At 36.8% G+C, this 14,876-nt stretch overlaps 1 protein-coding gene across 1 annotated transcript in view; it reads left to right on the top strand.

Annotated features, from left to right (window-relative positions):
* boss (G protein coupled receptor bride of sevenless) overlaps positions 1-13,471 on the top strand; it is a 32,275-nt gene extending 18,804 nt beyond the window's left edge. The window contains exons 3-7 of the mRNA XM_090381312.1: positions 612-728; positions 2,697-2,809; positions 3,987-4,129; positions 6,866-7,490; positions 12,321-13,471. Of these exons, the coding sequence (XP_090237438.1) occupies positions 612-728; positions 2,697-2,809; positions 3,987-4,129; positions 6,866-7,490; positions 12,321-13,433 (2,111 nt within the window). The 3' untranslated portion in view covers positions 13,434-13,471. The remainder of the gene's footprint in view (positions 1-611; positions 729-2,696; positions 2,810-3,986; positions 4,130-6,865; positions 7,491-12,320) is intronic.
* The last annotated feature ends 1,405 nt before the right edge of the window (positions 13,472-14,876 follow it).

The raw sequence follows: 14,876 nt of genomic DNA, 5'->3' as shown, positions 1-14,876 counted from the left end.
TTACAAGTCCCCGACGGCCAGATAAACGGGGATTTTGGAGATTGTTTGTATTAGCACCTGGGTCTTCCGTCGAACTGCTTGCGTTTCCGCAGCCATTAAAGTGCGAGTAAGGCCAGAAGTAAGAGGTTTCGCCGACTGATTCCGAGTGCTGCTTGAAGGAGGAATGGCCAGTGATGAAAAGCTGTTATCCTCTCTGTAGACTTAGTTGTAATGGAAGATTTAACACCGGAAACAGATTATTCACATAACGAATGCCTTCGGTACTTTCCATCTGAATAATGGACGCGTGCCGTCCGTGCCTGTATGGATCTTCGTTTCATCACAGTACCTGTGCTGCTTCACACATTGAGAGTACCATTGTATGTTACTCAGTGGTTGGTTTTCCGAAACAAAAACAAATCATTTCCTTTCATGTTCGCGCTCTCTCTCTCTCTCTGTCTCTCTCTTTTTCAGGTTCTATTAAGTTGATTAAAAAGTACAAGTCTGTTGTAATCGAGGCATTTTACGCCTAAAGAGTATCAAGAGATCATATTATATATATTGATGTATTTTCCAAAATATAATAGGAAACGTTAGGTATTGGCTAATCAGAATTAATCTATATTTTGCAGGCTTTCAAGCTTATGATACGTGTTCAACTGTTGAAGGTGCTGTGAAAAAAACAGTACAAAGTCTTCTGAGAGCTGAGCATTTCCTCGAAGGAGATTGTAATGGATCTCGTCCAATAGGTAGGTGAAAAACAAAAGCACTTCCACAGAGAGAGAGAGAGAGAGAGAGAGAGAGAGAGAGGTTGTAAGAATGGAGAATTCCAACGATTGCCTCTTCTGTTTTAGTTGTTATAATTTAATTATAACAACTAATATATAAAAACAATAATTTCATATCAGAATTCGATGAGGGATTTCCTTGACATTTGTCATTAAATAAGGAAATTCCCCCGAAACGAGCCGTCACGGCTAGCAAATGTCCTTTCATACCTTCGGTGAAAAGTCGTTTGGTCCTATCCCGATCTCGACAGGACCAACTTTTATGGGCTTTTCTAACACTGTGGCGATGTTAATCAGTCTCAGGTCCGTCCGAGATATCTAGGCTGCCCTCGGGCTTGGGTCTGCCTGAGAGGCAGTCTAAGGCTTGAAATCTTTGGGACACCTTCCATTATCCATGTATAATTAAAGAGGACGACAGAATGCGTCACTATCTGGGGAACCAAAATGAGGAAGATTCTGATTATAGTTATAAGAGTTTCTTTCTAGCCATCCATCCATCGTGTTCCGTAGAAGTTCAGACTCATGAGAAACAAGAAGGAAGAATACAAAGGGACTCGGAATCTAATTTCTGTCCCCTCCTTTCCCCCAATTTTCGGTCTTGGGAGAAGCAGATATATACCGTGAGGTATACAGAATCTTGAAACTAATCAGTAGAATAAACGAGGGAGATATATTTTCACTAGTTTTGGAGAGTAACAGGAGACATACTTACAAAGACATACTTTAAAAGGGATAGATCTGTTGAAGTTTACCTTTGGGTAGCATGTTGGAGATCACTGGCAAGTTGGCGGATAACTCGATTTCTATTGATCTGATTTTAATGAAATTCGGGAGGGCTGAACAAATCTTTCTAAAAGAGCCATATAAATTTAATGAAATCCATCTACTAGGAGTCGATTTATTACATGCGAACTGACGGACAGACAAGGTGACGACAATACGTGATTTACGAATATATGCTAACGTGCCTAAAAATGGGTTCACTGGGCAGGGAGGAGGTTTGAATTTACAGACTTTGCTTTGAAATTAAGTTGGAATGCTTATACATTTTCGTGATAATGGCCTTGCTGGGATGACTAAACTAAATCATTCTCGTGGATCAGAATGACGACACAAGATGATTTCATTTAGTCATTGGGTGCCTCAGGTTTCCGATCTGTGCTGAGCTCATAAACCTGTGTAAATCCATTTACCCCACTCATTAATTTCAAAAGAAGTAAGTTAAGTTAGGTGCCTGTTAAACACCAAAACAACTAAGACTACGAAACATCAATATGTGTCGGGAATTGCGTGTGTTCCTCCTCGGATTGCTGTTTTGCTGGATGAAAATGCCGTACTTCCTGGAGGGAACCATGCAAGCCTCGCCTAAGACCGTCTAACTCAGCCACGTTGTGAAAAAAGCTCAAAAATTCATCGTGTCATTGACGGATTCGAACACAGTTCATTTCCACATGGTACGGGGAGAATGGTGATTATAACCACTGTGCCACCGCGAGGGCCAAAAAGAAAGTACGCGATGACTGGCGCCCTCATATATTCTCACCTATTGTTATTTCTTGCTTTTGGTTTCTTCGTACCATGTATCAGTTGCATTTATTTTAAACTTATCTTAAATTGTGCTTTCTTTATGTAAACAGGGTACCATCATTATGAACTTTTACGCTTTTGCATTACACCCAAATGTTTTTTTTTTTTTTTTTTTTTTAATAGGACTTACGTAAGTTAATCAGGGGCCCTGGTTCTTTTTACGAATGTATTTATTAAAAATAAATTTATTATTTTACACTGGCAGCATTCGGACAGTGCTGCTTTGTACCTGCTGATATTAGCCTTGCTATATTCTTTATTTTAAACATTAATTTTAACTCTATTTTCTTCTAATTTATTTATTTCACGTGTATATATGTGGTATAATTCAATGTTTTGCAGTTTATCTTGGTCCAGCTCAGAGAAAAAGTAGCTCTCGAGTATCGTTGCTTTTAAGGCATCTCTCGGTTCCTCACTTTCACATGGAGATGACATCGTACAAGCAGGAGATTAAGGTTAGTATCGATTCTTACTAACGGTATATGTTAAGACAGGACATGCAATATTTACTGATGAAACTGCAGCCTCAAGTAATCGGCATCACACTCTCTTTTCGTCCCAAATATCCGGCTAACTGGTTTAAATAGCGCCACTTTTTGATCTCTCGTAATCCTTTGGATTACGAGAAATCATATAAGAGTAATCGGTACCGAAGACGTTAACGGAGGCGTTGTCTTTTTGCTCAACAAAGCAAAACCTCATACGACCAACGTCATCCAGGCACAATGGTACCAATATAAATGGAAACACACATACACACCCTCCATACAGCTCTGAGCCTCCCCCGTGCCATTATCATGTCTTCGAACAGCTCAAAAAGGCCCAGGAGCTTTTTACAAGGGAGGCTCTTGTTAAGAGCCCCAACAGAAGTCCAGGGGAGGTGAGAATGCCACCCAAAACACACCACAATTTTTGTTTAAATTATTTTATTTATTTATTTATTTTTGCTTCTCCTGTTTATTTTGAAGTTGGAATATGAAGAATGTGGCTTTAAGGAACAAGGCCTTTTCAAGATTGAATGCTCCGACTACGACTACATATAAGTTAAAATCTGAATTTGATTACAACAAAAGCTGTAAAAATATTTCGACACACACTACTTCAACTGGAGACAAAATATGCTACTCTACAAAAGGAATGAAACAATTTCGGCTTAGCTCGCTGCTCTTGATCCTTGTTACTTGGGGTACTGCAAGTGATGACCCAGGAGACCAGGTGCCATCGGGTCTGGGGCAGCCTGAATTTTTTACTCCACACTCATCCGTGCCACCAAATCCCCACACGTCATAGCACTACCGGCCTCTCCAATCGTACCTTCTCTTCCAACCACCGCCTCCCCCCCCCAACCCGGGAGCGTTGGGTTTGGTTGAGAAAACGGAACGTTTTCGCTTAAATAAAACATTCTTCCTCAACAAAATATTTATTTTTTTAATAACAATAACAGCCCTAATCATTCCTCCATACTTAGTTAAGTTTTTCTATTTTTGCCTAGATAACTTTATCTGAGTTTTACCAGAATTTGTGGCGCCCCAAAAGTTGGAACCCTAGGCAATTGCCTAGTTCGCCTAGTGGGTAGCGCCAGCTGTACATGCCACCTTATTATATTAATATATGTCAATTCTCTTTTCATAGGCCATTATAGCAGTTCTGAGCCAATTAGTGTGGCGAAAAGTGGCGCTTATTACAGCAAGCAAAAGTGTAGAAGTAGAATTCTTTCAAATGGCAGCAAAAGAAGATATATGCGTATCGTTATCAGTGGTGTTGCCTCCGGAAACGTAAGTAAAAATTTCGAAATTTCTGTCTTCATCCTTTTTCCTTTCTTTTTTATTTTTATTATTTTATTTATTTATTTTTATTATTACTTTATTTATTTATTTTTATTATTTTATTTATTTATTATTATTATTTTATTTTATTATTTATTATTTTATTTAATTTTAAAATCTTTAAAAAGGCAAATAAAATAAAACCTCAATACATAGATAGCTGTGCTAAAGTAATACATTGCGAAATCTAAATGTAAATTGGGAGAAATGCAGTATTATGGTACAATGCAATTATGCACAAGAGGAAAACTGGAACACATTCGTTGCGTAGGTTTCGAATCAAAAACATATACGAATAAAATAAATCTTTCTATTAATTTGCTTAAATTTTTGCCATTTTTCATCTAAAGTCACATTAGCATAAGAATTTTATTTAACTTTTGCGCAAGACGGTGGCTATATTTAATGACTTTTGAAAAATCTGAGAGCCCTTTGAGTTTGTCCGTTTTAACATTTTTTATACCTATTTTTGGCAATAATTGTTTTTAATTTGCTCATTACAAAATGGTGGTCACCGAGGCCGTACCTAGCTAATTATTATTATTAGCCATATGGTGCAAGGAAGCCTGAAGCTTATACTGAACCAGCCAAAAAAAAAAAAAAAAAATTCTGAATTACCCCGAGAGAGGAGAGAGAGAGAGAAGTAGAAGGAAATCACCAAGAAAAAGAAGAATGATGATATCTAGCTCAGGACCATCTTGAGCAAACAGTTTATTATAAATGAAATAATATTCATTCCATTTTATTTTATGTTTGTGCCATTAGCAGAAATCTGTCCTGTATACCCATGCCGTTTAATATTGTCCACTAAAGAACAAAATAAAACAAACAAATAAACATCCTTCTATTATTATTATTATTATTACAAATTATTATTATTATTTGAATCGGAGAATGTTGGAAGTCTAGATTAAAAATAAGCTAAAAATTTCCTTGTTGTCTGAACTTAATTTTGTCTGACGTGACTGGGACTAATTTTCCAACATTTCTGAGCAAAAGAATCAGATTGCCAAGATTTAAATGATTCACCACTTCTCCTAAATAAGTACATCATTTCACAAGGATAAGTGAAGAACAAGCCAAACTTATGTAACATTAATATACATGTGCAAGGCGGAGCTAGTGGTTGCGGAAGACGACACAGCCATGGTTAAGGTGTTCCCAACGAAATGCTATCTCAGTGTTTATTTACTATTTAAAGACTTATACATATCTAATTTATGCATAATATGTATAAAGACTTATTACATAATTATGTAATTTTATGTTTTTTTTTTTTTTTTTTTCTGAAACCATAAACAATCGGTACTTTATTCTTTGCAACGGTGGATACGGCTTCGATCCAGAAAGGATCTATTACACCAAATTTCATTAGCTTAAAACACGAAAATGAATGATTTGATGTTCCTCTTTATTTTATTTTATTATAATATTTTTAACAAAGACATACTTTAAAAGGGATATTTCTTTTGGCAAAATAGCCTTCATTATGCTCGATTAGAACCATGTTAGATAATACACATTGAGATCCAGGCCTTGCTCGTGTCTCTCAAGCAGTAAGACCCACTGAACACATAATCGCAATTTTTTTCTAACTTTTTATCTCACATTATTTTAAAATTTATGAAAAAAATGCTCATAAAAAGCAGGGCCTCGAAGCTGGCTTGAAGTCTCGCTTTCCGGGAGGGGGGGGGGCTTACCCGTTTCCTTGTGCGAAGATAAAAATGTAAATATTACATATTTTGAAGCCTCTTCACATGCTTTGGCTTAGGGCTTCAACCCATCTAAATCCGGCCTTGATAAAAGGATAAATTTATTACGGTTGATTCATATTGTTTATTGTATATTATATCTATACAAGTGTGTGTGTGTGTGTGTGTGTGTGTGTGTGTGTGTGTGTGTGTGTGTGTGTGTGTGTGTGTGTGTGCGCGCGTGCTTACAGGCAAATCTGTATGTTGTGGGTCTCAAGAAATCTGAATAGGCTGACTTACCTTAAAGTTCTATAAATAAATTAAAAAGGAAAGATAAGCAGCTTTCGATCGCATAATTCTTGAAGCTCATCTCTACTTCCAGCATATGTGGTTTTTGAATTTATTAGTCAAAAGCTTAAACATTTTCATATGTAAAATTTACGTTACTGATTTCATCTAGTTAAATATTTTGAAAATTGCGTTTCTATTTGCAACTCGCTTTGAACGTAACTACTCTCCCCACTCCCCCAGCTTCCGCCTTTCCCCATTACTGATCGCGAAGGTTTTCCGGTCTCTAATCTTCGCGATTGGTAAGGGTTATATACGTTTAAAAATTATCGAGGAGAGGAACCCTTGTTAACTACCAATCATCCCCTGATACAAAAAATATCTCATTCCGATTAAGCCAGATGTACAAACACAATAAATTTTCAGTTTTTTTAAAAAAATTTTCGTACAGAATTGTGCATTCTTCATATGATCATAATGATGCCTTCACTCTATATGACTATGTGGCATATTTATGTATTTACTGGCAAATCTATGTATATATTGTATAGACGATTTTACTATTTATACAGGTACCTGTATACTTATATAATATATAAATTATATATGTTTAAATGTATATATGTTCATAGTCATTTTAGTTAATAATTAAAGCTTGTTATTTTATCTGAAATATGAAATAAAACACCTACCTCTCTCTTTTCAGCGATAAATCAACTTACGATAGCGTTCTTAGTAAAATTGAAGATCTGGATACAAGTATCGTGGTAGTCATTGCTTCGGATTTCGAACTTTATGAAATACTGAAATCATCTCAAGCCATGAATTTGACTAAATTATACTGGTTAGCGGCTGGAATGATAACAAATGTCGCCGGAAAACTGGAAGAATTAAAAACTGTCGCAACCGGATTAATATTGGCACAAGCGACAGTAAACCGATACCCAGACGTAATAGAAAATTTTCTTCAATCTTCTGAAGCAGACGAAAATCCTCTATTGGTGGAACAATACTTGTCGGCGATTAGTCAGTGTGATAAAAATGCTACTTTAGTGCCTAGAGATGGCAGCACATGTCGTGGACTCGGGGAGCACATAGTTGATCAAAACGTCAAAGCAGTTGTGGATGCAGTTCTCAATTTTGCCCAAACTATTCGTGCGTACGTGGACATTAACTGTTCCGATGATACCGAAAACTGCAGCTTCACTAGCAGAAAATCAGAATTAACGTTACCCGATATAAAAGTCATAAATCTAAGACAAAATAAAAATTCAGATGTTACTCTGTGGTCTTATCAGCCAAAGAAGAAACGAGAAACTCAGTTTGTGCAGGTACTTGTATTTTTCTGATTGTTATATTGTAATTATACAGGACCGGACTGGGGTATTCCTGCACCCTGGGAAGAAAGATTATTTTGGCGCCCTTTGCATATCCTATAAATCTGCATAAGGTTTTAATTAAAAAAAAATCCTTCCCTTGAAGCCAGCTTCTGATATCCCTGTAAGAAAGGCGTCCTGGGCGACTGCCTTGTTAGCACGTACCTTAATCCGGCACTGTAATTATATTTCATACTATAATTCTAAGCCTGTGTTTGAAAAATAAGGGACGAAAGTACTTATTATAGAATTTAACCCATGTTTCAGAAACACGGAAATGCAGTATAATATATTTGTTTTTTAATAATCACTCATTTTCAAAACATGGGAATTATACTTGCGGGGGGGCCTCACTGCGTAATGAGAATTTTTACTTTTAAATTTAATAATAAAAATTTAACTAAGAAATAAATTCTGTTCGTCCAGTAAAAGCGGTAGCTAAGTATATTTAATGACAGTAGCTTTCGAGATAACGAACCTCTTCATCGGCTGTTAAAAGTACATACATACATGAATATAAAAATATAACATTAATAAAAATATAAAATTAATAAAAATTTAATTCATATTTAAAAATGAATTAAATTACTTTTATTTTATTAATTAAAAGTTTCATTAATTTTAAATTTTAATACTTAATAACTTTATTGAAATTAAATTAATAAAAATATAATTTTTTATTAATTCATTAAAATTAATTTTATTATTTTTTTTCCTTGCCATCCTACTTGGAACTCTTAAATGTGCGCAGTGGTTATCCAATCAGTGACAAGTAAATTGACAGTCGATTTTTTTAAAAAATGGTCATAGTTATGGATCACCAACAAGATGCCACGGTGTTGCACTTCGGATAGCAGTTCCTATCTCCACAGAAAATTGCTGTTTATAGTAGTACTGTTTATTTAAAGTAGGTTAAACGGATTCTGCTGTATATGTTAAATAAGCCTATTATAGACGAAAGTAGAAAAACTGATAAGGGACCATTCACAAATTACTCAGCAGAATGAGGTGAATCGGATAAAATATTATATGTATTATGGTTGGTAGAGTGCATATCGTAACTGTTATTTAATAGGCGAAACATGCCCATTGGATACCAATTTTCATTAACTTCTTTGCAAGCCCATTAGGATCAGCGAAAAGAATCAAGAATTTTAAAAATATAAGCGAAAAAACAGCTCAGCTCACTTTTTGCATCAATTGAGATCGGAAACCTTTATTAATCGCAGATAATATGAAACGTCTCAAAGCATATGCTAAACAAATAATTAAACATCCAGATTTTTGAAGTTCTCGTAGTTTTTACGGACGAGTCGTACACTGTTGTGCAAAATTTAAGGACCAGTCAGGTTTTCACCTGTAGCTTCTCATAGGAGTGGCCTGGATATGGGAAAAGAATACCAAACGAATCTCGCGAGGTACAGAAATGATGAAGGAAACAGCACCGACGCAACAACGGAAACAAATCGGTACAGAGGGACTTTATCCAAAAATGGCAACATAGCACTGGCTGCCATGATACAGATGCATCACTGCCAAAGATGGAACAAAGGGAAGATGTCCTCAGTAGGAGATATCTGACGCAATACTTTGCGACAAACAAAATGACTGTAATCAAACAATATCTTATACGTTTCACTACAAATGTTACTTTTTTTAAGGTGATGCAGTTTTTTTTTGTCCGCTACTGTACATTCTTCCACATGATGTTCCATAACTTCCATTAGTTTTAGATGTAAGGTTATAGTGAAGTGCTTCGGTTTCGGATTGAAGTTTTGGTCTATAAATACTAGTAAAGAAAATGATAGTTGTTCTTTTAAACTTTTGAAACTCGATTCATTTCTCAATATTTCAGTAAACTGTAGAAGGCATCATTGAGTCATACCTTATTTCTGTAATTTTTAAAATGGTAACGAAGTTTAAGTGTTTTCAGCCTTAATTTCTGTAGAGACTGTTGTGGATAGGCATAGGCAAAATAGTTAAAATGGAGAGAGAGAGAGAGAGAGAGTGTAGAAGCTTTTTGCGAGCTCAAATTGCATGAGTGTCCAATAAATCAAATCGCACGAAATAAATCTGAATGAAAAACGTTATTGAACAGTGTTAAAACATAACAATTAAAAGACTTTGAAAAGTCAAGAAGTTGGACTGTGGTTTTTCGCTTCTAGTACAGTATTCTCGGCTGTTCTTAAAAAAAAAAAAAAAAAATGGAATAAAATAGTAGCGAATTGGAGTGAAGGTGGACAGAGGGCGAAGTGAATGAGATTCCTGTATGTCAAATATTAATTGAATTTTAAGATGTCTTTGATCCCATAAATTTGATTTTATTAGTGTCTTATCAGTGATTATAGTGATAGAGTTTATCCATAAATGTTTGCTTGCTAATGACCAAATGTGAAAGCTTCAGTAGACTAGACTAGGCTAGTCTATTTATTATGCCTAAGCGTCTACTTTCCCTCTTTTTCATCTAACTATTTTACATAGCCACAGCTATGACCCGAACTTGAAATACACCGAGAAAATCAACAGCAAACTCTAAATGGGAAGCATTCAAGGAACTAATCTTGGAGGCTACCAGGCTTTACATACCAACTAAGAAATATTGTTCAAGGTTTAGGCCTAAATGGTTGTCAGATGAACTAATGAGACATGTGGCAGAGAAGAAAAATGCATGGGATACATATAAATTAATGGGTGACATGGAAGCCTATGATAGATATAAGTTGGTCTGTAACCAAGTCACAAAGGAGATTAGGCAGGCAAAGGCAGACTACGAAAAATCCTTGGCAAAGGATGCAAAGAAAAACAGAAAAGAGTTCTTTACATACTTGAACTCGAGAAGGAAAGGGATGAATCAGATTGGTCCACTGGATATTGATGGTTCAACAGTTGAGGATCCTGCTCAGGTGGCTAACAATCTAAACGAGTATTTTGCATCTACATTCACGCATGAGGAGTTATTCAGGAAGGAGAATGATGTAGGTAAAGTAAACATTGGCAGTGAGCTGGATGATTTTGTAATAACTGAGAGGAAAGTGGAGGAGAGATTGTTGAGGATAAACATAAAAAAGGCACCTGGGGTGGATGGGATCTATCCAGTTATATTAAAGGAGGCAGCAAAGGAAGTATGCAAACCCCTAGCCATAATTATGAGAGCTTCTTTGGACTCAGGGGAGGTACCCATAGACTGGAGATGTGCAAATGTAACCCCAATTCACAAAGGAGGATCAAAGGCTGACACAAGTAATTATAGACCTGTTAGTTTAACTTCTGTTCCAGGTAAATTAATGGAGGCACTGGTTAAAGAAGCACTGCAGGATCATCTAGACAAGAATTCAGTTATAGCTCAGACGCAGCATGGTTTTGTTAAGGGCAGGTCTTGCCTGACCAATTTGATTGGATACTATGATGTAGTCACAAAAGAACTGGATGCAGGGAATAACTTTGATATTATATATTTGGATCTTAGAAAGGCTTTTGATACTGTTGCACATGGAAGACTGCTGCACAAATTGGAGCAGTGTGGCATTGGAGGCAAATTGCTACTATGGATAAGGGGATGGTTGAGTGGCAGAAGACAGAGAGTGGTAATCAATGGACACTGCTCAACGTGGACTAATGTTATTAGTGGAGTTCCTCAAGGTTCAGTGTTGGGTCCGTTGTTGTTTTCGGTGTTTATGAATGATATTGATGATGGGATATCAAGTTTAATGTCCAAGTTTGCAGATGATACAAAGGTTGGCAGGGTCGTTAAGGACACTACTGACGCTATGCTGCTGCAACAGGATCTGGAAAGGTTGAACAGATGGGCTGAGAGGTGGCAAATGAAGTTTAACATTGACAAATGTAAAGTACTACATATGGGAAACAGTAACCCCAGAGCAACGTATCAACTCTGCGGTACTGCACTGACAGTGGTGGAGAATGAAAAGGACCTGGGGGTAATTGTGCAGGGAGATATGAAGTTCTCTGAGCAGTGCAGACGAGCTGCAAGAGTAGCTCATGGTGTCTTGTCAATGATATACAGGAATTTTTCTAGCAGGGATAAGGAGGTGATTATTCCCTTGTATAAGGCAATGGTTAGGCCACATCTTGAGTACTGTATACAGGTCTGGAGGCCTCATTTCAAGAAGGATGTAGAGCTGCTGGAACGGGTACAGAGAAGGGCAACAAGATTAGTAAATGGAACAAAGGGTTGCTCTTACGAAGAAAGGCTTAAGTTTTGCAAATTACAGAGTCTGGAGACTAGGCACCGGCGAGGTGATCTGATAGAGGTGTATAAGGCCTTGAATGGTTTGAGCATGCTCAATGCCAATGGGATTCTTCATCTTTCTCAGAATAATCACCTCAGAGGGCATAAATTCAAATTGAGGAAGGACGGATGTCGGATAGATGTGCGGAAATTTGCCTTTGGCCAGCGGGTGGTTGGTTGGTGGAACCGACTTCCATCACTTGTTGTTGAAGTTGATAGCCTAAACAAATTTAAAGCTCAACTGGACAGGTATTTCGAACGAACGGAGGGGTGAAATGGGAGTGGGTTTTTTTTTTTTTTTTTTTTGGCTGATGCTGAATAAGCTTGCTTTCTTGCATCGTATGCCTCTACTAATGCTAAATGTATAGGTCTTTCCCTGCCTCCCCGGCAGGTTGTTTATTGTGATTTCTCCTCCCGCAGTTGTGTTTTCACATCGCCACAGTCTCCTACAGATGAATGAACACTGTAGGCACTTCTGCACTATTCTGTTATTTTTCTGTGTTTATGGAAATTAATTATTTTCTTTAATCTTCCAGGTTGGCCACTATTCTCAAGATCGTCTCCTGCTAGATATCAAAAATCTCAATTTTCTTCAAGCAGTAGGAGCGGGATGGTTTAAAATCCCAGAATTCCATTGTTCTCGCAACTGTACGTGTGTCAACAAGTGCAACATCAGCAGCGATCCTCTCGTGGAGCCCAAATGGAGAAGGGAAACATGGGTAACCGTGAGTGTGACTGTGTCGTTTATCGGTACGTTAGTATCGCTTTCGATAATCGGTTATATTTCTAGTCGTATGTGCCGCAGGAGTGCAACGGAAGGCAATCAAGGATTTACGCTAGTAATGATGGTTGGTGTCCTCTTTGCTTATCTTTCGGTGTTGCCATTTGCTCTGAGCGATACAGAAGCTACTTGCACGCTGAGGATTATTTTGGTAGGGGTAGCTTACGCTGCTCTGTTCTGCCCCATTGTTGCCAGATGTTTGATGCTAGTCACAGCTGATGCCGAAGGCCTTCCAGGCCACGTCAGTGGAGGTATTCAATTTGCACTTTATTGCTTTATGTTAGTGGTACAGATCGCCATGGCTGTGGAATACTTGTGGCTCAACACCAGCGGTCATCTCATTGTCCGAGATTCCCGGACAATATGTGACGTAAGCAGAAAGAGACTTCTTTTGTCTTTATCATATATCATAATCCTAGTAGCGCTGTGGGTAATCGTGTCTCCATTTTGCATTAAGAGCAGACGCAACCACCGGGAAGGATTTCTATATCAAATAGCCAGTATGGGTATCTTAATTTCTTGGATTACGTGGGTCGCAATGCTTTGTCTCTTTCCATCTTCTTGGCAAGAGCCTATCGTGTGCTTCAGCATAGTTGTGAGTGCCTCTGTTGTTCTTGTTGCTGTGTTTGTGCCCCGAGTATATAAGATTGCAACAACCCTCACTCTTGATGCCGCCCAGATCAGTCTGAGACCATTAAGTCATCCAGAATCGTCCAGTCTTTCAAATATGAACGTGAAAGGACTTGCAACAATATACGAAAGTGTAAATCACGCTTATGCTCCTGAACCGACTATACTTCTGAGGAAAACATTAGAAACAAAAGATTGTGAAAGTATAGTCTCCCAGCCGCGAACCACACGCCTATAGCCTGTCACAGTATTTGTTTTTACGCAAAAAGCCGCCATTGAAAAAGAGCTTTTGTTTCTTTTTATTTTTTTATTTGTCAGCTACTTGAGCTGTTATTTGCGATATCTAAGTTAAGTGGACAAGAACTAGATTTGGTCCATAATTTAAAGGTCACAGTATTGCCATACTGACTTTACATATACAGAGGAAAAGAGATTTATCCTATATTTATAACAAATTTATATACATAGAAGACCTGTGAAAGTACTAAGGTTGCCGCTTTTGTTCTGTTTAGTGCCATAAAAAAATTTCCACCGAATGTCCACTACATACGAAATTCTGGAAGATTGAATCTTCTGTTCTTCCAAGTATTTTGAAAGAATGTGATATCATTTTGAATTTCTCACAATCATGCATTTCTTATTCAGTAATTTGTATTCTCATAAACTAATTCACGGACCTCTTATTCTGATTTACACGGCTTGCTTAATCGAAATGGGCATACCTGCTGGTGATTTGCCCTTAAGATTTTAAGGGTCGTATACGCAATAATCTACAATGCAAATCATTTCTGAGTGAGTCATTAACTAGTCTAAAGAACATTGTTCTTGGAAAAAAGCCAATGTTCGTCCATCGTGGTGAAAGAAACTGAATGATGACTTTAGCTAATAATATAGTACTTTGTTATTAAGATTTTAAACCTGTTTTACTGAATAACAGAATTTGCTTTAATAATAATTTATTTTATGAAAGCTATAATATATTAATAAATGTATAAAGTTTTAATAAATTATAATATATTTGATATCAATTAATCGAAACGCAACAGTAAAGTGATTTTTATATGACTGATGCGATATATAGTATTTCGCAAAGTAGCAGTTATTAGCCTTACTCGCTTTGCATGATTTCTATATGGAGATAAACCATTGAGACACTTGTGTTTAATTTAAATGAGATAATAGCAATCCTCAATATAGTATATTTAAGTAAATATACTATATTGAGTATAAAAACAGTAAAACGTACCTGTAATCCTGGAACTCACTGACATTCAGTCCTGGGGAGTGACTCTAAAAATGGTACGTCTGCTCATCCAACCTTTATGTATAATACAGAGTAGATCTGAGTAAATGATACTGTTTTCTAAGAACAAACTTCTAAAATCAGAGAAAATTAAAAGATAAAAATTTTAAAGTAATGAAATGATAAATGTAAAAAATGAATCAGACATAAGGACTAGATTGGGATTTGTTCTGATTAGCAAAACGGTGACCCAGACCACTCATGTAGTAGGGCAGTTATTAATATACAAATAAAAGAGTTGTGTTGTTTAAGGCTAGGTAACTATTTCCAAGAGGCCCCTGTATCGAGTGTGTAAAAGACGGAAAGAAAGTCCGGAGGTATAGAAAAACATCTACATCTCTTATTGAGACCGGCTGAATGCAACATGCTGTACTGAAA

Source organism: Mastigoproctus giganteus, chromosome 9 (genome assembly GCF_048544385.1).
Source record: "Mastigoproctus giganteus isolate SK-2022 chromosome 9, ASM4854438v1, whole genome shotgun sequence".
Lineage (NCBI taxonomy): Eukaryota > Metazoa > Arthropoda > Arachnida > Uropygi > Thelyphonidae > Mastigoproctus > Mastigoproctus giganteus.
This window is presented reverse-complemented; position numbering and strand designations above follow the sequence as displayed.